The sequence below is a fragment of the Electrona antarctica genome (assembly GCF_951216825.1).
Source record: "Electrona antarctica genome assembly, chromosome: 22".
NCBI lineage: Eukaryota > Metazoa > Chordata > Actinopteri > Myctophiformes > Myctophidae > Electrona > Electrona antarctica.
This window is the reverse complement of record NC_136805.1, coordinates 32,156,845-32,181,687: the sequence shown is the minus strand read 5'-3', so window position 1 is coordinate 32,181,687 and position 24,843 is coordinate 32,156,845. Positions and strand designations below refer to the sequence as shown.

The 24,843-nt window shown below is 43.1% G+C and overlaps 1 protein-coding gene across 2 annotated transcripts in view; it reads left to right on the top strand.

The window, feature by feature from the left end:
- The window catches only part of LOC306914881 (disintegrin and metalloproteinase domain-containing protein 11-like), a 79,182-nt gene that overhangs the window by 22,180 nt on the left and 32,159 nt on the right, over positions 1-24,843 (top strand). For both annotated transcript variants that reach the window (XM_079492102.1, XM_079492103.1), the window contains exons 5-8: positions 17,459-17,541; positions 18,978-19,041; positions 23,524-23,581; positions 24,651-24,817. In XM_079492102.1, the coding sequence (XP_079348228.1) occupies positions 17,459-17,541; positions 18,978-19,041; positions 23,524-23,581; positions 24,651-24,817 (372 nt within the window). The remainder of the gene's footprint in view (positions 1-17,458; positions 17,542-18,977; positions 19,042-23,523; positions 23,582-24,650; positions 24,818-24,843) is intronic.

Below are 24,843 nucleotides of genomic sequence, written 5' to 3'. Positions count from 1 at the left end.
GCCTGTGATAAAGGAGGAACAGATCTACCAGCGAGCCATGCTGAAGCAGCCTGTGATAAAGGAGGAACAGATCTACCAGCGAGCCATGCTGAAGCAGCCTGTGATAAAGTTACACAGAATAGGTGTGTACATTTTTTTATGTCCCCTACTGTACAGTTTTCTTTCATCTTCAACAGAAAGCAGATGTCCAGAAATGTTGTCTGTACTCTGTGTAGGGATGTCGGTAACGGATAATTTCCCATCCGGTTAGCCGACAGGATTAACCGGGTCATTTTTTTTTAATAGGCGAAATGGTATACATTTATTTATGCTCCTTTTAAAAAGACAAACAAAAAAGCAACATTTAACAATATAAATAAATTGTTGTAGGCTTAATCATCAATAAACAACGCATCGCATCGCATCTGCATGCATGCATGCATGTGGCAGCGGTGGCCGAACGGATAGCGGCGCGGTCTTGATACCGGAAGGTTCCTAGTTCGAATCAGCCGTCCGACACGTTAACATTACCACCGCTGAAGTGCCCTTGAACAAGGCATTGAACCACTACGATGAAATGTGTTCTATGAGCAGGGCCTGGCTGGAAACAAGTTCTTGAGCTTAGCCCAGATACCCTGGGTAAATATAGATTTCATTTCATTTCATCTGCGCGTCTACAGTACAGAGGTCCGCCGGTTCTAGTCCAAAACATAAATAAGTCCAGTCCAGATCTGAGCAGCCTATATCTATAAAGCCACTGGACGCATGGGCTAAGCCTTTTTTTTAAAATTATTATTAAGGAAGATCAGCATGCATGTCACCGTGTTCTGTTTGTTGACTTTTCGCTGACGAGAAAACCCTCAAACATCGATAGCACATGGCTAACTTGATAGCCGGGAGGAGGAGGAGGAAGCGGCGGCGGCTGTAAACGTTCTCCCTCCAGGCCATTAATGGATTTAATAATGCCAAGTAGGTCTCTGCATTGATACGGTCGACATGTTGTGTTAATCTCGTCTCGCTGTCACTCGCTTAAGTTTTGACTAGCGCAAAGCTACCGTTGTAGCCAACTAGCCATTTGAAGTACAACAGAGAACTTTGGGACAACGACATTGCGGGGGCAGAAAACAGCGCCCGAGCGCTGCTGTTCATGCAGCCTGGAGTGTGACAAGCTTGCCGGCGCAAATAACAGCAATTTTAGGCATGTGTGCAACATGACAACTGTTTTAAAGTATTGTACAGTGACAACTACAGTCTCTGTAATGTTTATGTTGTACTATTACTAAAAACAATCTAAAATAAAAGGGATTTAAGATCAGAACACGCATTTATTATTATGCAAATTAACCGTAAAGCTGATAAGCATACCCGGATATTTCTTAACGGTCGGCTAACCGGCTAGCCGGTTAACCCCCGACATCCCTAACTCTGTGGAGTAATGGAGTTATGCTGTGTGTGTGTGTGTGTTAAAGGAGAAGTCCTGACCAAAACACATGTACCCATGATGAAATTAAATGATTACTATATTTACCCAGGGTATCTGGGCTAAGCTCAAGAACTTGTTTCCAGCCAGGCCCTGCTCATAGAACATTTCATCGTAGTGGTTCAATGCCTTGTTCAAGGGCACTTCAGCAGTGGTAATTTTAACGTGTCGGACCGCTGATTCGAACTGGCGACCTTCCGGTATCAAGACAGCTCCGCAATCCGTTCGGCCACCGCTGCCACATCAGCCTATAACCCTGTACCAACATACATGTTGGCCTTGAATTGTTTCATAGACGCACATCCCTGTTCTCGATTTTTCCCACCCCTCCCACAGTAAAATACAGATAGAATAGTAGTGTAGTATCTGGGAACCCCAATACACATATATCATGTAGCCTATATCATGTGGAACCGGTACGATGGTAACTCCAGACAGCCTGAGCAAGGCTAGGAATCACCCCTTCTCCCTCCCCCTGGTGAGATAATGCTATACTGTGATGTATGTATGCATTGCAATTGCATTTGCAAACATGCCTTTATACCATTTAACAAATACACATTCTTACTGCACACAGGTGCATCGCACCCACATCATATTGTAATGTTGTTCACATACTGCATGCAAATAGTGCCATAAATGGTTTGATACTAAGATACACAACAGTTATATAGGTCATTGTTACGACCCAATGTGTCTAGGGGTAATTAAGTGTAACATTTAATGGATCGACAGGAAACCAGCTTCAAAATGCGAGTATTTATTTACATAAAGATGAATTAAGTAATAGAATACTGAATATTTTACAGAACATGAATCAACCTCAAACGAAAACACCTAGCAAACAGACACAAATTGACACTACAACTAACGAGGGACAAGTCCTTTCCGAAGGGACAAAACTATATCAAAACAGTATGGCACAACAAGTCCACAGTCAGTGTGGCGGCTGGGAGAGAGAGGATACCGGCCTGTCTCCCCCCCGCCTTCCAGGAGCAGACTGACTGATATAGTAGGTGAGTAGGGAGAGCCATGATCAGGAGCACGCCCACTCTAGACCGACAGCCAGTCAGGGCCGATCACTCCCTGACAGACGGGCCAGCTTCTCTAGGTGTAAATCATCAATCAGTCCACCTGCGGAGGATTAGGGAAAACACACACAGGCAACCACTCCCCCCACCTGGTACTGTGTAGTAGCCAATAATAATGTGAGAACTCTAGTAAATATAAATAGGCCCATACGAAGGCTATTCATAATATCTCACAACAATAACATAATATGATCCCCGATCATCACAGTCATGCAGTTCAGGTCCCAGGCTAACTTCTAAGGCCTCACTCAGACCTTTACTGCATTGCTGTATGCTTGTTGGATGAATGTTGTGTAGTGTCATGGCCGCCCCAAGGCATTTCCAATGGGAGTCACATGGTTTGACACAACATTTGTGTTGTATGAGGGGGAGGGGCGCAGTCGAAACACAGCCGAAAGCCATACAACAGCTTGTAGTCCAAAATGTGGACAACAAACCATGTGACTTCCATTGGAAATGCATTGGGGCGGCCATGACACTACACAACATTCATCCAACAAGCATACAGCAATGCAGTAAAGGTCTGAGTGAGGCCTATGGTCTATCAATGGAAGGCCTAGCCACGTTGACTAATAAGATTAAGAAGCACACAAAGTACACAGGTCTGTCCCATGACTCTACACACAATACATGTAAACACACATATAGCATATAGGTCTAACTCGTGACTCTACACACAACGCCTGACATATTGTTGACAAACAAGACAGCACACATACAGTATACAGGTTTATCTCGTGACTTTACACAACGCATGGCCTACATGTTGACACACACACACACACACACACACCTGCATACGACATACACACATACACACACACACACACACACACACACACTCACATGCACATAGAAGCACGCACACACATTTCACTATCACACACACCCTAAGGAACCAGATCAAATTTGGGCACACTGTTCAGCAGTACACAAACCTTGTGCCTTTTACCTCGTGCATCTCATTGTATGGGCATAGGCACCTGTATATAGGCTGCCATGTCTTGTTTGTACTTGGCCTTCAGAGGATCTAAATTCGAATCGACGCCTTGGACTCTCTCTTCATAATTAATTGCTTGGTCTACTCCTATATTATCAACATCCGCAAGACTACAGTAGAAAGCTAGTTGTCTTTATTGGTATTTGTATTGCATTTTAGTAGCTCCCCCTTTTTTTCATGAAACATCTTTTAATACTGTCCTGGTACTCACACGTGCACTGTTTGTCACCCTCGAGCTGCCGTTCATAACAGAACCCAGCGGTAGAGTTCTCAACGGGCCTGAAAATAAAGGCATGGCCCTGGGTTCTATATGAATGGCAGCTTGAGGGTCTCCCTCGGTGCATGTGTGAGTACAAGGACACTACAAAAAACGTTTGGAGCTACCAAAGTACCTACATTAGACTCAAGACGTCTAGCTTTCTGCCATTCTACCTGCATTATACTGTAGGGGGGTGGTGAAAATGGAGAACAGGGTGCATCTATGAAACAATTCAAGGCCAGCATGTATGTTGGGACAGGATTATAGGCTAACTGGCTAGAAGAAGTTATGGGGCAGGCCATGTACCTTGCCGATGCTGCTGCCGCACTAAATTTAGAACATTATCAGTTGGCAATACAACACAGCTTGCATGTTATTTCATGTTTTTTCTCTCCTCGTTCTCCATCCCAGGTGTCTTTCCTGCCCAACTCAAACATATCTACAGCAGAAATAAACATCTCAAACATCACCGGCAAATTCATACTGGACAGAAGCCTAGTCCCACCTGTGACCAGTGTGGGACTAGGTTCAGCCGGAGCAGTTATCTCAAACTTCACCAGAGAATTCATACAGGAGAGAAGCCCTACACCTGTGACAAGTGTGGGAAACGGTTCAGCCGAAGCAGTACTCTCAAAGATCACCAGAAAATTCACACTGGACAGAAACCCTACTACTGTGACCAGTGTGGCAAACGGTTCAGCCTGAGCAACAATCTCAAACTACATCAGAGAATTCATACAGGAGAGAAGCCTTACCACTGTGACCAGTGTGGGACTAGGTTTAGACTGAGCGGGTCTCTCAAATACCACCAAATAGTTCATACAGGAGAGAAGCCTTACCACTGTGACCAGTGTGGAACTAGGTTCAGCCGGAGCTATACTCTCAAAGAACACCAGAGAATTCATACAGGAGAGAAGCCCTACACCTGTGACCAGTGTGGGACTAGGTTTAGACTGAGCAGGAATCTCAAAGAACACCAGAGAATGCATATAGGACAGAAGCCATACCACTGTGACCAGTGTGGGACTAGGTTTAGCCAGAAAGGGGCTCTCAAAAATCACCAGAGAATTCATACAGGAGAGAAGCCCTACACCTGTGACCAGTGTGGGACTAGGTTTAGCCAGAAAGGGGCTCTCAAAAATCACCAGAGAATTCATACAGGACATAAGCCCTACACCTGTGACCAGTGTGGGATGAGCTTCAGACAGAGCCATACTCTCAAAGAACACCAGAGAATTCATACAGGAGAGAAGCCCTACCACTGTGGCCAGTGTGGGGCTAGCTTCAGCCAGAGCAGTCAACTCAAACAACACCAGATAATTCATACAGGAGAGAAGCCCTACCACTGTGACCAGTGTGGGGCTAGGTTCAGCCTGAGCAAGACTCTCAAATATCACCAGAGAATTCATACAGGACAGAAGCCCTACCACTGTGACCAGTGTGGGAAACGGTTCAGGCAAGGCAGTACTTTCAAACTACACCAGAGAATTCATACAGGAGAGAAGCCTTACAACTGTGACCAGTGTGGGAAACGGTTCAGTAGGGGCAGTCATCTCAAACAACACCAGAGAATTCATACAGGAGAGACGCCCTACCACTGTGACCAGTGTGAGGCTAGGTTCAGCCGGAAAAGTACTCTTGAACTTCACCAGAGAAGTCATACAGGAGAGAAGCCCTACACCTGTGACAAGTGTGGCAAACGGTTCAGCCAGAACGGTCATCTCAAACGACACCAGAGAGCCCTGCACGTGTGACCAGTGTGGGAAATGGTTCAGCAAGAGCAGTGTTTTTTTTTAACGTGTATGTTTCTCTGTCACAACCTCCCGGCAGTTGTTTTCGTTCATTTCCGGCGTTCCTTTGTTGGTACAATCACTGTGTTTTGTTATGGCTTTCCTGTAGGTCCAGCTAGCTCATAACATTAGCTGTTGTCACTCACTCTGTGCTGCAGCGTTACAGAGTATGGGGGTTCAGACTTCTGCGTTGCTGCGTTTCAGGGCTTAGGAGGCAGTAGACTTTTTTATTAGACCAATAAGCAAACAACTGCCTTCCTACGTGAAGGATACAGGCCACATGATTTCTATCACTGAATCCTTAGAACCAGTAACTGGTGACATTTTGAGCCTCAAAATCGTCAGGCACTAAGACCATGGGCGGCCGCCGTGTGATGGGCCAATCACATCACTCCTCTACTGCTCCACTGCACCGCACTGAGCATTGATCTCTCGGCCGCTCTGCCCAGCACCCCCCACCCCCCTCCTGTTTGTTTTCATGGGGAGGAGGGGGAGAGAGAGTTTTCATCGCGTGGATCTTTTAATCCTTTCCCATTGTTTTTGGTCAACAGCTCACAACTAAATACAACCAATGATCACATTTATAAAATGTATTGTAATAAGTTAATCATCATAATGACTCCAGCTCTGACTCCCACATGGCTATAAGTAGCTTGCTGTGTTGACATTCTGCAGCAGAGTACAGACTGCATGCTCTATCTTCATCTGGACTGACTGACTGACTAGTCTAAAGGTATTCAACACTGGAATACACTGGCTGGCGGATTAATGAAATAATACCTGGCAGTTCTATATATCCCGTTGCTCATTTCATGAGGCCAATCATCCCGTGTCCTCACTACGCTATATTGGTTGCCCCTTGAAGAAAAGTGAATGACGTGTAGGCTCACTCAATGACTCCACACCCACCACTGATGTGATGTTTAGATCACGGTTTATTTTGTACAGGTTGTGTAGGCATGTGGTTTTGTCAATGGACGCACAACCTCTCACAACAACTCTGCAGTGAAGAAAGAACTGGTACTTGCATACTGTGTGGCTTGATTAACTGAGTGAAATACACCTGCTGGTGTCATAGTGACCTAATTAACTCAATAAACTTCACCTGCTTGTGAAAGCCACCACTCTAGGAGGGGGGAGGGGTGAGTGTGGACTAAACTGTTCTGGCCTTTTTAACACCCCTAGAAGAGGGGGGGGGGGCATTGAATCATTGCTTTTAAAACAAGAGGCTGCATGGATTTATTATAAACACATTCCATCCCAGCCCTCTAGGGGAAATTGTGGTGCCAATGAGAGAAAAATGTGTGAAAAAACAATGAAGAAGAAGAGCCCCCTGATCTCGTAATCTCGTTTTGGCAAAGTTGGATAAATAGATATTCAAGATATCATCTCGTTTTGGCTCAGATTGGGTCTCAATATTGACTTTGACCTAAGACCGTTCTTATATACCCTTTCTTGAACTTGTTTTTAATTCTGTCTTTGTTATTTCCATGTTATAGGCCCTGCCACAGCTTCTTTGTCTTTGTTATTTCCATGTTATAGGCCCTGCCACAGCTTCTTTGTCTTTGTTATTTCCATGTTATAGGCCCTGCCACAGCCTCTTTGTTATTTCCATGTTATAGGCCCTGCCACAGCTCCTTTGTTATTTCCATGTTATAGGCCCTGCCACAGCTCCTTTGTTATTTCCATGTTATAGGCCCTGCCACAGCTCCTTTGTTATTTCCATGTTATAGGCCCTGCCACAGCTCCTTTGTTATTTCCATGTTATAGGCCGTGCCACAGCTACTTTGTTATTTCCATGTTATAGGCCCTGCCACAGCTTCTTTGTCTTTGTTATTTCCATGTTATAGGCCCTGCCACAGCTTCTTTGTCTTTGTTATTTCCATGTTATAGGCCCTGCCACAGCTCCTTTGTTATTTCCATGTTATAGGCCCTGCCACAGCTACTTTGTCTTTGTTATTTCCATGTTATAGGCCCTGCCACAGCTTCTTTGTTATTTCCATGTTATAGGCCCTGCCACAGCTCCTTTGTCTTTGTTATTTCCATGTTATAGGCCCTGCCACAGCTTCTTTGTCTTTGTTATTTCCATGTTATAGGCCCTGCCACAGCTTCTTTGTCACTGCACATTAAGAGAAAATAGACTAGGCCTGGGTATAAATGCCCTCTATTATAGCTCTCTTTTGTATATTTGGAATTGTAAATACTTTTCACAAATGTGCACACCCATTGTATTCCCTTTTTCCTTTTGTGGTTCTCTTTTTCTCTTTATTAATTTGCCTTCTAAACATGTATGTCATTACATTGGCCAATCATGTTACATTATTTCTTTTTGAGTTTAGCATGTAATTCTCAGTGTTCACCACTGCGCAGAAGTTCAACCCAGTAGTTTAAGAGAAAAAAATATCAATAAAAGAACATTTCATCACATAGTTTATCAATCAATTAAAACAGGTAGAGTTAAGATTGACCAAAGTTGATATATCCGAAGGAAAACGACCTAGGGAAGCGAGTGCTGTACTTGACTGAAGTCTGTATGGTGTTCCAAGTGTGCGGGGCACAGCATACTGGCCAATATGGTAGTGTTAAAGTGAAACATTGCACAAATGCTGCTGTTTTACGATTGTTTTTTCTATTTTCTTTGTTTCTTGGTACCGTACAGTATAGGTTATTTTCTTTTTAGCTCTTATTCCAGCCTGGTGTACATGAACTTCATTCCATGGATAAATACAGCGTCGATCTCAGCTTTCCACACTATCGCAATGAATACATAGTAGAAAGAGGAACCTGGGGAAATATAAGCAGATAACATAACTGTGTGCATGCACATGTGAGTGACTGACTATTTCCTGCGGCTCGTGCACGGGACACGTAATCCTCTGGTTGGCGTGCGCGCTGACTTGCCAGGCAATTAGATTTCCCTCACTTAGAGCCTCGTAGTCCTGTCATTTATTTATTTTCCTCCCTGTCCTGCCGTAAGTGCTGTGCTCTTCCTCTCTAATTGGAAGGAATGGCTAAAGTCTCTTTGTCCTCTCTGCCCACAGACAGAGAAAGGGGTGAAGGCAGAGGCCGAAGGAGCTGAATCGACCCGTCATAGTCTCTCTCGCTATAAACACTTAAACAGATAATGCTGAGAAGACGTCACATGGTCTCTCTGTTTCCACAAGCACCATGGCATGGATTGTTTATTTATAGCATGTCAACTTCACTATAGACTTACAGAAGGCACCATCGTGGAATGTCTCTAGGTCGTGCTCAGACGAGCCCTCCATCGTTGCTTAAAGTCATCACGGCTCTCCATAGATATGAGCCCTAACCTCAGTCTTAACCGACCATGTACTGTAGGTTGGACTAACGGGAGGTCGGACTTATGAGCAGTCCCCTTCTTTTCTTGGGTATGTCCACGTATGTTAGTGTGGGACGTCCTCGTGACCGATGCCCGTGTGTTGGTTCTCACTGCACTGATTTGCTTGCTTGTCTCTTTCTCCTGGCTGTGATTTCACGCTCACCCTTGGTATTCCCTCATTAATATCTTGTTGGTAACATGATTACAACACCTGAATATTAATAGATATGCTATCTGCATCTTAGTCCTACTCTATACTCTAGAATATACAACCTGTATTAATTTTACACTAGACTAGGGTATAGTACCATCTGTAGATTAGTTTCACATGAGACAATGAATTGAGTATGTGAGGACACCAATGGAAACAACAAGCCGAAAGGCTTTTCTGGTTTCATCCTCTTAGCAGACCTTGTATTGTACTGTACTTCCCTGTACCTGTCCTTGCAAACTGTTAATAAAGTATTCAATCAAAAGCATTTGTACCTCAATTGGTGAAAAGGAAATCTGCAACAAACGGTGACATTTGAAGCTTTCGTTGGTGTCCCCAATGATTGCAAGTGGACTCTTTTTTCGTTATGCTCTTTTTTGCGGTAGATCGGATACTTTGTTCCTTATTTTTGGCATTGTTTTGTAAAATGGGCCCCTCCTCCCACAAATTGTAGAAAGCTATTGTAGCCACTCGGAATGGAATATGTCATTGCACTTTGCCTTCAAAGTTATCGTCCTTTCTTCCAGCTCTGTAATGTGAGGTGGAACACGGAAACATTGATTTTCCACTATACAGGCTGAGGATGCTGACTCACCGCATGTGAGCTCATAATGTGTTAAGTAGCTACCAGTCAAGACTCCCTGTGTGAGTTTCATACACCAGTGCTTCTCAGAGCAATATATCAAAGATGGCAAATATTGTACTTTTATTCCACTACAATTATTTGAAACCGTATTACTAGTTACTTTGAAGATTTTGATTATTATTACAAAACATATACATTTCGGACCATCTACAAGCTCACAACGCGTTGCATCGAGACGCCTTGTGAGCTTGTAGATCTATTTTAAAAAGATTTTCATGAATTTTAGACATATGAATTGTGAAACAGGACATTCTGAATGAGTACTTTTACTTTTGGTACTTTAGGTATATTTTGATGCCAATACTTTTGTACATACATACTCAAGTACATTACCCAACTTGTACCTGTAACCAATAAGTGTTTCTACATTGCAGTATTGATACTTTTACTTGAGTGCAAAATTGGAGTACCTTTTCCACCACTGATGGACCATGTAACCATGGGGTCAATTCAGGCTGATTCTACATTTAGACATTCATCTGATAACAAAATCCTTCTCTAAATTACACAATATCTGCGTGTGTGTGTGTGCGCGTGCATGTGTGCGTGCGTGTGTGTGCGTGCGTGCGCGCGCGTGTGTGTGTCTGCCTGCCTGCCTGCCTGCCCTTGGCGTATTTCTCGAACCGATCGCCCTCAAACTGGGTTGTGTATCGCCAGGATCCAGGGAGTGCAGTGCACTGCTATTCAGAAAAAGCAAGGTCACTTGGCAGCGTTTATATCAATAGCCAGCAAATGCCGGTACTAATTTCATAGCTTTATAGACTATAATGAATAATTTAAGCTTCCCCCCAACTGTTGGGGAAAAATACATCGCAAAATAAGTCATTTTCAATCATTAATTAAAATAATACAATAATTGCCTCAGATCTAATTGAAAGAAGTGACTAAAATGAACTTTCCCTGCATGGTTCAACACCAACAACAAGAAGTACAGGTGGCAGTGAGTCAGTGCGGCCCTGTCGACCCGATCGACCCTCCCTCGCGGCTTGGTGTCAACGATCCTTGAGTAAGACACTGATCCCCAGCCAGCCACTCCCTGGGGGCTGCTTTATTAATAGCACCCCCCACTGGATGAAACCCAGGTGTGTAGAAATGTACACCTAAAGGGTACACAATTGATTGTTTTATTATTAGCCCAGAGCTGCCTGTAATGCCTAGATAATGTGATGTCATCATCATAACCGATAAGAGAACGGAGGGGGGGGGTGCCAAGATTCTGTTTGAGACTCACCCAGACGCAGTGGTGGAGAGTAACTAAGTATATTTACTTAAGTACTGTACTTCAGTACAACATTTAGTTATTTGTACTTCCACTTGCACGAGTATTTCCGATTTCCAGTACTTTTACTTCTACTCCACTACACCCTAGAGGCAAATATTGTACTTTTTTTGTACTTGATCATTATTACAAATGTAGATCTGCTATTTTCAAAAGAGTTTATACATTTGAAAACATTTTGAAAGTATCCGATCTACAAGCTCACATCGCGTTGTGCTTGTTAAAAAATTGCTTGTAGATCTGGTATTCACCGTTCATCAATTGGGTGCAGAATGTCTCATTTCAAGTTTTCAAATGTATTATAACCTTTTGAAAATAGCAGATCTACAAGCTCACAATGCGTTACATCGCAACGTCCAAATGTAGACAGAACGTTATACAGTAGACTTGATGCATACCTGGCATCCTACTGTAGTTACTTCCCCTGGCGTTCGTTGAATAGCGTGGGTATTGGGGGTCACGACAATTACGTCTGATCTTACACTTACACACGTCGCTATCTGGCTAAGAGGCGACTGCTAAATGCCTAAAATGTAAATCGTCGTCTCAGACGGGGTCTTTGAAGCGTGCCAGGCAGACGGACGGCGTCCCGGCTCCGGTGTCCGCCGCAACTTATCAGACTTCATTACCAACAACTTGACACTGACCCTTGCATTCAGTTACATTTGCAATTAGCGGCCGACCGGCCTCGATCTGTGCTAGCTGAGGACTGACAGTGTCACTTTACAATTTCCATATTTTTAAGGCTGACGTTGGTATGTGGAGCGGGTTACGACGAGCGACGTTGGCCGTGCCAGTTCAGTGCCTCGTTGAAGGACGTCGTGACGTGTTTGTGTCATAATCATATCTCGTTCTGTCTCACCTGTTCCAATATACATTATGGGGACTCATACATACGCTATTTTGTGTCAATATTTCGTCTTTACATTTTGTCCATGCAATGAATGCCATATTTTATTATACTTCATCGTATGACTAGCTATCTGAAATACAGATATCTGTGAGCTTGTTGATCTGCTATACAAATAGAGCCAATGTACTCTTTGTACCACTTTCCACCTGGTGACCCTATTTTGGGCCTGTCATTATAGGCATTAAATCATTCAGCTTTTTTCTCCTGGACGTCCAACAGTGGCGATGTTTAATGTGTATTAATGTAACACACACGCACGCACGCACGCACGCACGCACGTACGCGCGCGCGTGCGTGCGTGTGTGTGTGTGTGTGTGTGTGTGTGTGTGTGTGTGTGTGTGTAACGTACTGCAATAGGACAAAAACGCCATATCAGATCATCAAATAAGATGAATGTATTGATGCACAGGTTACCAAATTACCAATTTTAAGATTATTTGATTTATCCAGTTTTCTTTCTGTTTAGACAGGACAGACAGGAAACCAATAGTCTGGCTATAGTCTGGATTACAGTGATCATTACAGTCGAATGTATTCACGAGATGCACTGGATGTCAGCAAAGTCTAAGAGATTTGGTCTTGAAGTTGCATATGAAATCTACAGTATTTATCCATCTTCAACACCCTGGCCTATGGGACTGTGCCGTCTGTGAAACAAGCTTCTAAATATCTGAAACATTTTATTTTGTGGCAAAAGCGATCAATTCTTTCCTACCTTCCTCTCTCCTTCCCTTTTTTTCTGGAAAAATGACACGATGGGAACTATGAACAAAAACTAATTTCACCAACTGTTTTACTTCTGAAATCAGAAAGCTGATTCCGATTCACCGCTATGTCTCTCTTTTGTTTTCCCTGGTGAAAGTGGCCTCGGTGTCAGTGCGCTCCTCAGAGCTCCGACAGTAGCTGCAGTTAGGTGTCGTTTTCCGTCATTGATAGTGTGCCCTGCAGCGCAGCCAGCAGGCAGTCTATTCCATACATGGGAAACTGGCGGCCCGGGGGCCACATGCGGCCCCCACCTTCACCTAATGTGGCCCGCAGGTAACAAAATCGTGAAAACGTGTGCAAATCTTATATTCTTTCACGGTGAACGTTTTCCACTCAAATCTTTCCTTCTGGGAGGTCCCTGGAACAACATATTTTCAGATGGGGGTCGGAGGCCAATTAAATCTTCGGGGTCCTTGACATGAAATAGTTTCGTTTTTAGTTTAGTAGAGAACCACTGACATAGAAACTGTAATGATTTAGAAGACATTTGTACACTGCTAGCTAAGAAGTTAATACTACAGGCCTGGAAGTCGGATAAACCTCCGACAGTTGATATGTGGCTAAGGGAGCTGGGAGGAGTGCTGCATTTGGAGAAAATTTGATTTACCCTGTCGAAAAGGGAACCCTTATTTCAAAGAATCTGGTCACCCATTATTGAGATGCTTGTTGTGTTGGACTGAAGTGATTGAATACGATATTGTTCTGCCCCGTAATGTCATCTAATTAATGTAAATGTTTTTTAGATTGTGTTGTGATGTTGTTTCTGTCCTCGGAGTGCGGTGTAGTCATCAGCCATGTCGGTTATTATTTTATTGTTTTTGTCTTTTTCTTTGACGGTTATGTTTTGTCTTTTATTATTGTAAGTCTTGTTTTGTTTGTATGTTTCTGCTATTTTTTTGACCAATCTGTAACTTGTTGCTTAAATATTACTGAAATGCCTGTATACCAAAAATTCATAATAAACAGATGTTAAAAAAAAAAAAAGTAGACATTTGTACAATCTTGGTCTCGGGTCTCAATAGGGAGGAAAGAAAAGAGCAGATGGCACCCAGTCTGTCATCCAGTGTTGATTTTGATAGCAAATTTTGATTTTAGTTTTAATGATAGTCTTTTGAATAATTTTCATTTAGTTTTAGTCACATTTTAGTTACCTGGAATGGATTGAGGACTGAAGAGCACCAGGTACTTTTGCCTAATGGAATGGAAAACCCCCAAAAAGTCAAGTGGAGCCGGGTGGAGTGGAGTGCAGTGGAAAATGGCCAATCCGTCTAAGCTGGGTAACCGGACGGACACTGATATGTAATCAAGGATTGTTCCAACTGCCCTGCAGTGCCATTAGACGCCCATTCATCAGGGATCCTATCCAGGTGGGATTATAGTGCCATCAATCACAGTCACGTACACTTTAACCCTCCTCCACAGCCTGGAGCAGCAGCCCTGCCTCTTCAGCTGATTACTGCAGTCAAGCTAGCATGGCGCTGGCACTGATAAGCATGCGGGTGAAACCGACCTGCAAATTACTGATGCCCCCTTTGCAAGTAACTGCTCCTTTGGCGATCTCACAGCCCGGCGTCTGTCAAATCAAAAATAGATTATTTCTAACATCTCAAGACAGTCCTCATTTCCAAAAAAAGGGAATGCAGATACATGATTTAATTCAGTGTGACAAGAAGCAGTGTAGAACATAGGCTAATCCCCACCGGCCATAAAAATGAATGACCCAGTAAATCAGAAGCATGGAATGGATCTCCCCCCTCCCCCCAATCCCCTACCCTAGAAAATGAAACCCTGTACACTGGGATGCGATGCTTCTGTTAGTCTTAAAGGTATTCTTTTTTTTAAATAAAGTATTTTTATATGTTAAAGCTCTATATTTTGTTCTATTCAGTAACGGGGGTCTCACAGTCTCTCCAGCTCGAGTCTTTAGTTTAGAGAGACGAGAATATATTTTAGGTGGATAACCATGCAATTTAATCCAATCAGGACTGGAGTGAGAATCCATTTATCAGCTTCACATTTATAGTGCAATTTTGTCTGCTACGGAAGTATGGATACAATTGGTATCCCCACCTGAAAATGCTTTTTTTTCCCAGGTCGCGATATAACAACTAGAGGTGAGGCTATTTAACACTTAATTAAACAAAAGAAAAACATCACTTACAGCACTGAAGTATCGGTGTCCGGGGAAAAAAAGCTTGTGACTAAATAATACAGTACAGTAATTACATTGGATCCATCGGAACAACACAGGTTAATTACATTGGATCCATCGGAACAACACAGGTTAATTACATTGGATCCATCGGAACAACACAGGTTCTTTTTTCCATTTCCTGTAAAGAAACGGTTTCGGATATACCCTGTGGTTTCCGGCCGGTGACAGCGAACGTATACTGTATACTAACTATCTCTACAACATCTACACGTCACATTACAGCCTGGTGGTGTTTTGTTTCTCAGCTGGTTTCACACCAGAGCTGTTGCACTGGGACCAGCATGCATGTTAACCTTCCTGTTAGTTGCAACAGTATATCGGCCACATATCGGTGTGTGAATGTGCGTGCGAATGGGTGAATGTAATGCACAATCCATGTAAAGCACTTTGGATAAAAGCGCTATATAAAAGGCACCATTTACATATCGGCCGATATTTGCAGTTATCGGTCAATATCGGTATCGACAAATAAAGATGACTTTAACTGATGGCATTTAGTAAGCCTTGCCGAGCCATGAGGCCCATAGGGCAGGAGCCTATCTCCTGTTTCTGTAGCGTGAGGCAGCTTGAAGTATAAGTACACCCCTTGGACATGACTCTAGTATGTCTCAGGGACCCTTGATGCTGAGTGCCAAGCAGGGAGGCACTGGTTCCAATTTTTCAGACTCTTTGGTATGACCCGGCCAGGGTTTGAACCCGGACCTCCCAGTCTCAGGGTGGACACTCTAACCACAAGGCCACTGAGCTGGACCGATTTAGCCAATATTTATCTGTTGTTGATAATCATAAATTTTGGGTCAAATCCGGCAACCTCGGAATGGTCATGCATGTGAATGATGTTGACTCAGACCAACTAAATATTACACATGGAGTTCCCCAGGGTTCTGTATTGGGCCCCAAGCTGTTTATATATATAAATGATATAGGTGAAGCACTAACTCAACTTAAGTATGTTTTATTTGCTGATGACACCAGCCTATATAGTTCAGGAAGAGATCTTGAACAGCTCCTCCATGCAGTTGAAAAAGAATTACAAATCCTAAAAAAATGGTTTGACACCAATAAACTATCACTAAATCTCAGTAAAACCAAATATATTCTCTTTTGTAATAGAAAAATAGATAAACCGGTCAAACTAACAATCCAAAATGTGGAAATCGAACAAGTCAATGAACACAAATTCTTGGGTATCATTATAGATAACAAACTCTGTTGGAAACCACACATAGATAACACAAAGTCAAAAATATCCAAAACAATTGCTATACTATACAAATTGAAACCCATTGTCAACCACAGTTCACTTTATCTGCTGTACTGCTCCCTCATACTTCCATACCTAACTTACTGTGTGGAAGTATGAGTGCATATAAAACTAACGTTAATCCTGTATTTCTGTTACAAAAAAAAGCCATAAGATTAATAAATAAATCGGACTACCTAGAGCCAACCAATCCACTCTTCATTAAAAATAAAACCCTAAAATTAGAAGACCTAGTTGATCTAAACACTGCTATAATAATGTACAAGGCCCACCACAATATTCTTCCACCCTGCATGCAGGAGCTGTTCAAAGCACGAGAGACCAAGTACAAACTCAGGGGAACTGGTGTATTTAAGAGAAACAACGCATTAACCAACACCAAAGACAAGTGCTTATCCGTAAGAGGGGTGCGTCTATGGAACAGCCTGGATAAGGATCTGAAAATGTGCTCATCAGTCACCAAATTCAAACAAATGTTTAAATCCAAAGTAATAAATAGATATAAAACATTAGATTATCCTAGTTAGAAATAAGTAATAGTAAATATTAAAACCAAATAATTAAATACATTTAATATACAAATGCAATTATTAATAAGTAATGTATAAATATTACAAAGAAGCAATCTATAGAGGTCTGAGTCTTATCATGCCATACACAAACTCATTTCATTATTATTATTATTATTATTATTATTATTATTATTATTATTATTATTATTATTATTATTATTATTATTATTATTATTATTATTATTATTACTATTATTATGTTATTTTCTTAGTTTACTGTCTGACAGTTTTGTCAGCTTTATTATCATTATTATTATTATTTCTTTTTTATTTGGTTCTGTAAACCAATAGGGTAGGCAATTATAAGCTTTTAGCTTCAGCCTACACCTTTTCGGGCCACTCAAGTGTATAATGTATTATGTATTGTTATACATGTGAAAGGTTCGAAATAAACTAAACTAAACTAAACATCACCAGGTATTCCTAAACTTAACAACAGTAACACAGCACTATGCCTAAATCTAACCTTATTCCTAAACATAATCTCAGTAAAACTATTCCTAAAATGCGTCACGTACATCTGCTACTTTCAGAAGATTTGTATACGTTTGAAAACGTGGGACATTCTGCATACCGAGTACTTTTTCAACTGTGTGTGTGTGTGTGTGTGTGTGTGTGTGTGTGCGTGTGCGTGTGCGTGTGCGTCCACAGGGGGGTGAGCACTGTTACTACCACGGGCGTGTGCGTGGGGTGCCAGGCTCCTGGGCAGCCTTGTCAACCTGCCATGGCCTGCGGTGAGTTTACACACACACACACACACACACACACACACACACACACACACACACACACACACACACACACACACACACACACACACAGCCATTGTCAGAGATCACTCTTCCGTTAGTGACTTGTGTTTTGTAAAATGTAATAAAATAATAATTGAGATTTCTTTTTTTTTTAAGTTTTATCCCACGATTTTGTAACCCATTTTTTCACCCGGTGCCTAAACTGTAATCCTGGGCGCTACTCTCCTTCAGTCAACCTGGGGAGAGCATTGAGAGGTGTTGTGAGCTTGTAGATCTGCTATTTTCACTACTTTTGTGCGACACTCTTGTATGATGAAGTAGTAGGCCATTAAATAAAGATCACACTCTGTAAAGTGAGGGGCACTCTTATCATCATACATCACATTCCGTGCTCAGCCAATCTAATCATCACATTCCGTGCTGACGAACACAAACACAGCTCATACACACAAAGCTGTGCATAGGAGGGGCTAGCGCCCCTCAAAAAAAGGAACTATGGAGATAAGAGGTTTCTGACCGACAGGCGACAGCAACGATATGGCTGGAGTGATGGAGGAAGATGCAGAGAACAGAAACAGATTGTCCCCTGTGGTGAGTCCTGATGGGGAAAACAGCCGACAGAAGTAGAAGACTGGAATTAATGGAGTCCAAGGACTTCCTGGAAGATCAAACAGACCACACTATGCTTATGGAAAATGATTGTCAGTAATGTCAAGTTTATGTGTTTAACTTGCCAGACCACCAACCACTTAAACCCTATTAGTCAGACAGGTGTCCCCCCCCCTGGGGCAGCGATGCTCAACCTGTGGGACGGGGTCCACTGGTGAGCCCCCAAACAATTAGCAAAACACTAGTATTTTAACCCATTTAGGATGGGAAGCCCAGTTTTTGGGTTTTTACCCTTCAAGACGGGAACCACCTTTTTGGGTTCTGTACAGCAACATAACATTTTTGTAATCTTTGAATAAATATTTGAAGTTTTTCCGAAAACTTAGAAGGTGTTTTTAGAATCGGCCTCAGTCCTAAATGGGTTAATGATAATATAACACTATTATAAAGAAGTGATACCGAAAAATAAGAAGTCCACCCGCGAGTTCCATTGTTCCAAGGGGCAACACAAGAAATTGATTGATCATTAATATTGATCTGAAAATGCCACGGCTGGCTAAAATGCCTGAGATCCCATCATGCCAGCCGAGTGGCCGCCCTGGTTAAGTGGTCAGATGGGTCGGGCCGTGAAGTTCGCAATTTCCAAGTGGGCACTGATCCAGAAAAGATTGAGAAGCAGTGCCCTAGGGGTCTGTACTTGGTTTCCCCCCCTCCTCTACAGTAGGGCTTAAAGTGGTTAACTGATGCAACCTATCCTGTAGTACCCTTTGTGAACTAATGTTTCTGTGTTTTTTGTGTGTTGTGTGCAGGGGGATGTTCTCAGATGGGAAGTTCTCCTATGGGATCGAGCCTCTTCTCTATGACAACGAGGAGGTGAGTGGTGGTGGACTGTGTTGTTGGTTTCATCAGAGAGACATGGCCTTTCGTATGATCTCCTATACAAGGTATTGTTGTTGTGTTTTGCGGGATCACTAGCCTCCAAATCAAGTTTATATCTCCCAGAAAACAAGGGTTGGGGCTTCGGGGTCAAATCCCTACTCGGGATCCAAACCTGGGTCCCTTAGTTGAGCTATAAAGTTCAAGGTTACTTTAGAAACATAATAGAGAAACATAATCACACCTGTGTGAAGTGAGGGGGCACTCTTCTCTTATCATCATACGTCATCATACTGTCCATCATCTCATTCTCAATCAATGGCACATCTCCCACCCAATCACGACGGCCAATCACAATTTGCGTCCTCACTTTTGTCTTCAGCGTTTGTGTTTACACACTTTTGTCTCAATGTTTGTGTTTACACAAATACTCAAAGATGGGCATAGGAGGTGCTCAATGGGCAGAGGATACAGTATATTGAGCTTCATGCAAAACCACTTGTCAACTGTTGTCCTAACCAAACACAGGATATAAATGTCTCAAATTATAAAAGCATGCGTTAGTTATATTGTATTTACAAAATCTACCATTGTTCAAAATAACATTACAATCACACACAAAAAAATAAAAGTTATGGATTAATGCATTAACATTTGTCACTTGATTATGTTGTTGTGTACAGAAATTATATTGCCACATAACATGATTCATAATAATGCAGACCAATTCAACACAGTGCTGAATGGATTGGTGCCAAACCGCTTCCATCTGCTTCCAAGCTCTCACACTGTCCATAAAGAGACGTGACAAAAGATAAGAGCTCATTTCATGGTGTGTGGCCTGATGAAACATGACTCGACTGAATGAAAGTGATTGCTGTTAGAAACAATGGGGAAGAGCGCTCCGGTGTTGCCAAGGTGTGGGCCACGGTGAGTGAGATCAAAGTTAAAGTTATAGGGCTCCAATTTCGTCGCCGCCGTTTCCCGCGACGCAGCCCGCAATGCAGCCGCGGCCCTAAAATTACGAGTATAGGAGCTTGCTATGTCCCTTAATGGTATTTTGGTCCAGCGCCGTCAACCGCTATCTATTTAGCCGACACCGGTATTTGCGCCTAGAGGTGTGGTCATGGGCGTGTTGGCACGTGTTTAGTTCATCACCAGCACAGCAAATGGGGTTTAATTCGGTTTACCGAACTTTCCTTTTCGCTTCATACCGTTCCGTACAGACGGCCTACACGCACAATCTATATACCAAACGAAGGGGGGGCAGGGTGCATCACAAGTGAGACTTCAAGGCAGCAGCACATCACTCTTCCATGGGCTATAGACCGTAAGGCTATGAAGCAATATAGAACTGGGCATAACGGGCAACGGATATGGGATCTCTTAAAGGCAATGGCACGTGGACTGGTGATTGGTTCAATTATTGTAATGCCCAAACCACACCTATGCATAATATAATGGGTAACGGAGGTGTTTTAGGGATTTAGACAGGTAACCAATATACCAACTTTAGTGGGGGAACACCCCTTCCCCACTGCTAAATCCCCAAACAGTGTATTTAGAAAGATCGAACGAAAATGGAGCTGCCCATAGGGCCATATCTTGCATGCTGCCTTACCCCTTATCCCTACATTTCTTTGCCATTTTTTTATTATTTAAAAAAAACTTTTTTAATTATTTCAAATAGCCAATCTACAATGTCGATGTAGATTGGCTAGTGCTAGTTGAACCATTTCAAAATGTTTTTAGAAAAATGGCAAAGAAGTTTAGGGATAAATGGTAAGGCAAGATAGGGCCCTATTGTGTAACTTTTTCGATTTAACAAAAGTTATTTTTTATTTAGTTATTTAATCTTTCGCTACTATATTTTTCACAATAACATTCAACATAAGAATTTGAATCAGAGAGATATAATAAAATTCCAAATGACAAAAATAGCACAGAAACCAAAGGTTTCCCAGTGAGAGAAAATAGTTGAACAGAACATTGAGCAGATCTCTGCAATTATGAGGTGATATTCCATTCCATTCCTACCCTAGTCTTGTACTGTCCCTCTTTCTTTCTTCCACCCCCCCCTCTCTATCTTTGTCTGTCCAGTTGAAACCCAGCCTTGTCTCTCTCTCTCCTCATCTCTTTCGGTCTTCCCAGCACTGCAGACAGCGTCACTCTATCTGTGAGCTGAAAAAGTATTGAGTTGATACACAATCCTTATTAAGCACGCCCTCATCAAAGTATTGTTATTATGAGAGTCATGATGCATCACATTAGAGCTGAAGGGGAAGGAAGGGCACATGGCGATGAGAATTATAATGTCAATGGTTCAGCGATATTGCTCAAAAGAACCTCCATTCTAATGGCAGCCGGGTAGCTTACAGGTAAAACGATTTGCTAGACTGACATTAGTTCCTTTTGGGAAATGTAGACTGTGTGATGCCATATTAACCCTGGTGGTGTCCCTATTTTGGGCAACTTGCTCGATCTAGATTTTCCTGTGCTACAGTATATCATGCTGATCAAAGCAACCGTCACTGTGCGTCACAGAGGTCTGGCTCAAATGGCCAGACCTCTGTGACGGTTGCTGTGTTGCTGTTGCAGTGTTTAACACTGCAGTACCACTGCTGCCACATGTGGCCCCTGACTATTGCCATGGCAGAGCCCTGAACAGTGTTTGCGCCAAGTTTGGTGTATTGCAGATTGGATTAACGGCCAAGCTACACCAGGCTTTTCTCGGCCCGCGTGTGCGTTTTTTAAAATAGGACTGGACCTAAATTAAACGCACGCGCAGGGGTAAACGCGCGCGTTTTGTGCACGAAAAGCCTGGTGTAGCTTGGCCGTTACTCGTGTGGGGTGGGCCCCGGGTGCCCCATGTGACCCTGCCTGGTGTGACTATTCTAATGGCAGACCCTTGAACAGTGTTTGTGCAACCAATGGATATAATTGGCTGTGTTTGGGGATGGAAAGCTGGCAGGGATTGTGTCCTTGTCGGACTTTGGGAGGGAATCTGGGGGTGATGGCGTGCCGTGAACCTCTGTGTGGGTCACGCTCTCCCAAAGAGACTTTGGTCTAGTATAGTTGCACCGCTCAGTTCACATGGGTGTGATTTGTACGGGTTAAATAAAGGTTATCAGGACACAGCACACATGGGGAATTGACAATGAAAAGAAAAACGATTAAATGTATTCTCTTGAAAGACCGGGTTTCTGACTTAATCCCTTTCCTTGGATTCCTGGCCGGCTGAGCTGCTTAGTGAATCCTTTCTTTGGCCCAGCTGATTAAAATGTAAATTGGTAAAGTTGCTCATGAAACTATAGGAATTTACAAACTACACTGCCATTTACAGTATCAGATGTGCAGAGGCACATATTTATTGCATTTCAATTTCAATACAAAGCACGCATGGCCTCGATTGGCCTTAACTCTCGTTCAGACAGAGAGAACATTTGATTTAAAGAAGAAATAATGAGTACCAAAAAGAAAGTGTAATCCCCCCCCCCCCCTTATGAACGATGAACCGATGAATTTACATGCAAACTCATTCTTCTGGTGTAAACGGTATCCTCCAGATATCCATCCAGCAATTAAACTGGACAGATAATTTCTCCCAGAGAATGCACTGTGGATATTAGTCTTCCATAGACTCTAGATTAGAACAAAAGGGAAAAGCACTTAGAGAAGGAGACAAGGCATAATGTTTTAATTAAAAATACAGAAGCACTCTATTTAACGAACTTCATTACAAAAAAACACATATCTTTGATCTGAGAAGAAAATAAAGGTCTTGACAACACAATGTCACAGTAAAATCTGGAACTGGAACCAAATGGACCCCACGTCCATCCAGTCAGTGTACACTCTTTTCTGACTTAAATTACCACCGAGTACAGACCTTTACTGTACAGGACGGAGCGAGCTATAGAAAGCAGAGTGGGGGTGGATGGAATATAGGCTGAGCCTCTACTTTTTCCATTAAGGATCATCCACTCCATCGAGACGTAGCTCAGTTACATAGACCGGAGAGAGGGATGGGATCAATAATCTCACAATTCCATCTCGAGTTCTCTGCGTCTCTCTCTCTCCGCCTCTCTTCTCCTCTCACTAGCTCCTCAGACAGGTCCTTTTCATAAAGTATTTATCCGCCTTGCCGAGCTGAGCGCGCGTGTCACCGTGCCCGGGCGGTGAGTGTTATTGCCATTATGACAAGGCCCGGCCCCCGCTGCTGAATTATGGATTAGTGCACTTTGCGTCCCATTGAGGCCGGCCCGACATCGGCCTTGTTTTCACACGAGTACACTTTGAAAGTCCGAGACAAGCAAACACAAACACCGCCCACCACCCCCGCCCTGGCAGGCTGCTGCCTTCCCACTCAGAGGAGAGAGAGACGCCACTATGTGGGAGATAGTTTAATTGCCAATAATTGTTTTGTTTGGCCTCCTCTCTGTCTCTCTCCTTCTGTCTCTCTCTGTGTCTTGTGTCCAGGAGGAAACGGACCATATGGTGTATCGTATGGCTGATATTGACCTGACAGCCTGTCCAGGTACCTGTTTGACCTCCAAACAATCTGTTTATGTCTGTCTGTCTGTCTGTCTGTCTGTCCGTCGTCTGTCTATCTATCTACTATCTCTGAACTCTGACAGCTTTATCACTTTGACATTGACTAACCTTTCTGTGAGGCAGTGCTCTTCACCACCAAATGCCTAGTCTGTCTGCGTGTGCTAACTGTCATATCTCACGTGAGTAGCAAGTTTCTGTACTCGACTATTACGCCAAGAATGAGAACGGTACGTACAGCAAGTTGTACAGGAAAATGGGGCATGTGAGAAGGACGCCTCTCCTGCTGCCTATGCTGGCAGCTTTACTGTATCCATTGCAGACCCATACCCTTAAAGGGACACTTCACCCTTTTTACAAAATAATATATGTTAATGACATTTAGAAGATTTAGAACACTTTCCTGGGGGTCTTTATGTGGTTTTAGATATTTTAGATTTTAGCAGTGAGCCCAGTGTCTCTTATGTCATCGACACTGGGCTCACTTCCTTCCTGGACTACATGTCCCATAATGCTTTGGTGCACTGCTCCTCCTTGTGGATAGGGGGAGGGCTGTCTTACTGAGACAACATGTAGTCCAGGAAGTAAGTGAGCCCAGTGTCCATGACATCAGAGACACTGGGCTCACTGCTAAAATCTAAAATATCTAAAACCACATATTACACACATAAAGACCCCCAGGAAAGTGTTCTAAATCTTCTAAACGTCATTAACATATATTTTTTTGCAAAAAGGGTGAAGTTTCCCTTTAAGGCCTATTCATACTCCAGTTTTAGGTGATAAGGTGACCACCGAAACGGTGGTCAGTAAAAACAGAGAGATGTGTTTGGGTGAACGGTGAGTCGCTTATCACCGCGGCATGACGTCATGTTGTAGTTTTTGGTGACCACCTTATCACCTAAAACTGGAGGATGATTAGGCCTTTACTCACTTCTAATACATTTCTTACTCTTATCCATTCATCTTCAATTGCATCCTCATCTCTTACTCCCTCTTAAATGTTTTTCTCGGCATGTGCGTGCGTGTGCGCGCACACACACACGGCTGGCTGTCAGGTTGCGAGCAGGGGAACTGGACGGGGCGTGGCGGCGAGGCAGACGGCCACAGTGAAGGACACGAGGAGGACGCACGGGACTGGGAGACACCGCTGGAAGATGATGACTCGTCCCAACCTGTCAACACAACGGCCTCTTCAGAGGGCCTGAGGCGCTCCAAAAGACAGGTCACCTCTCCACTCACGACAGTCGG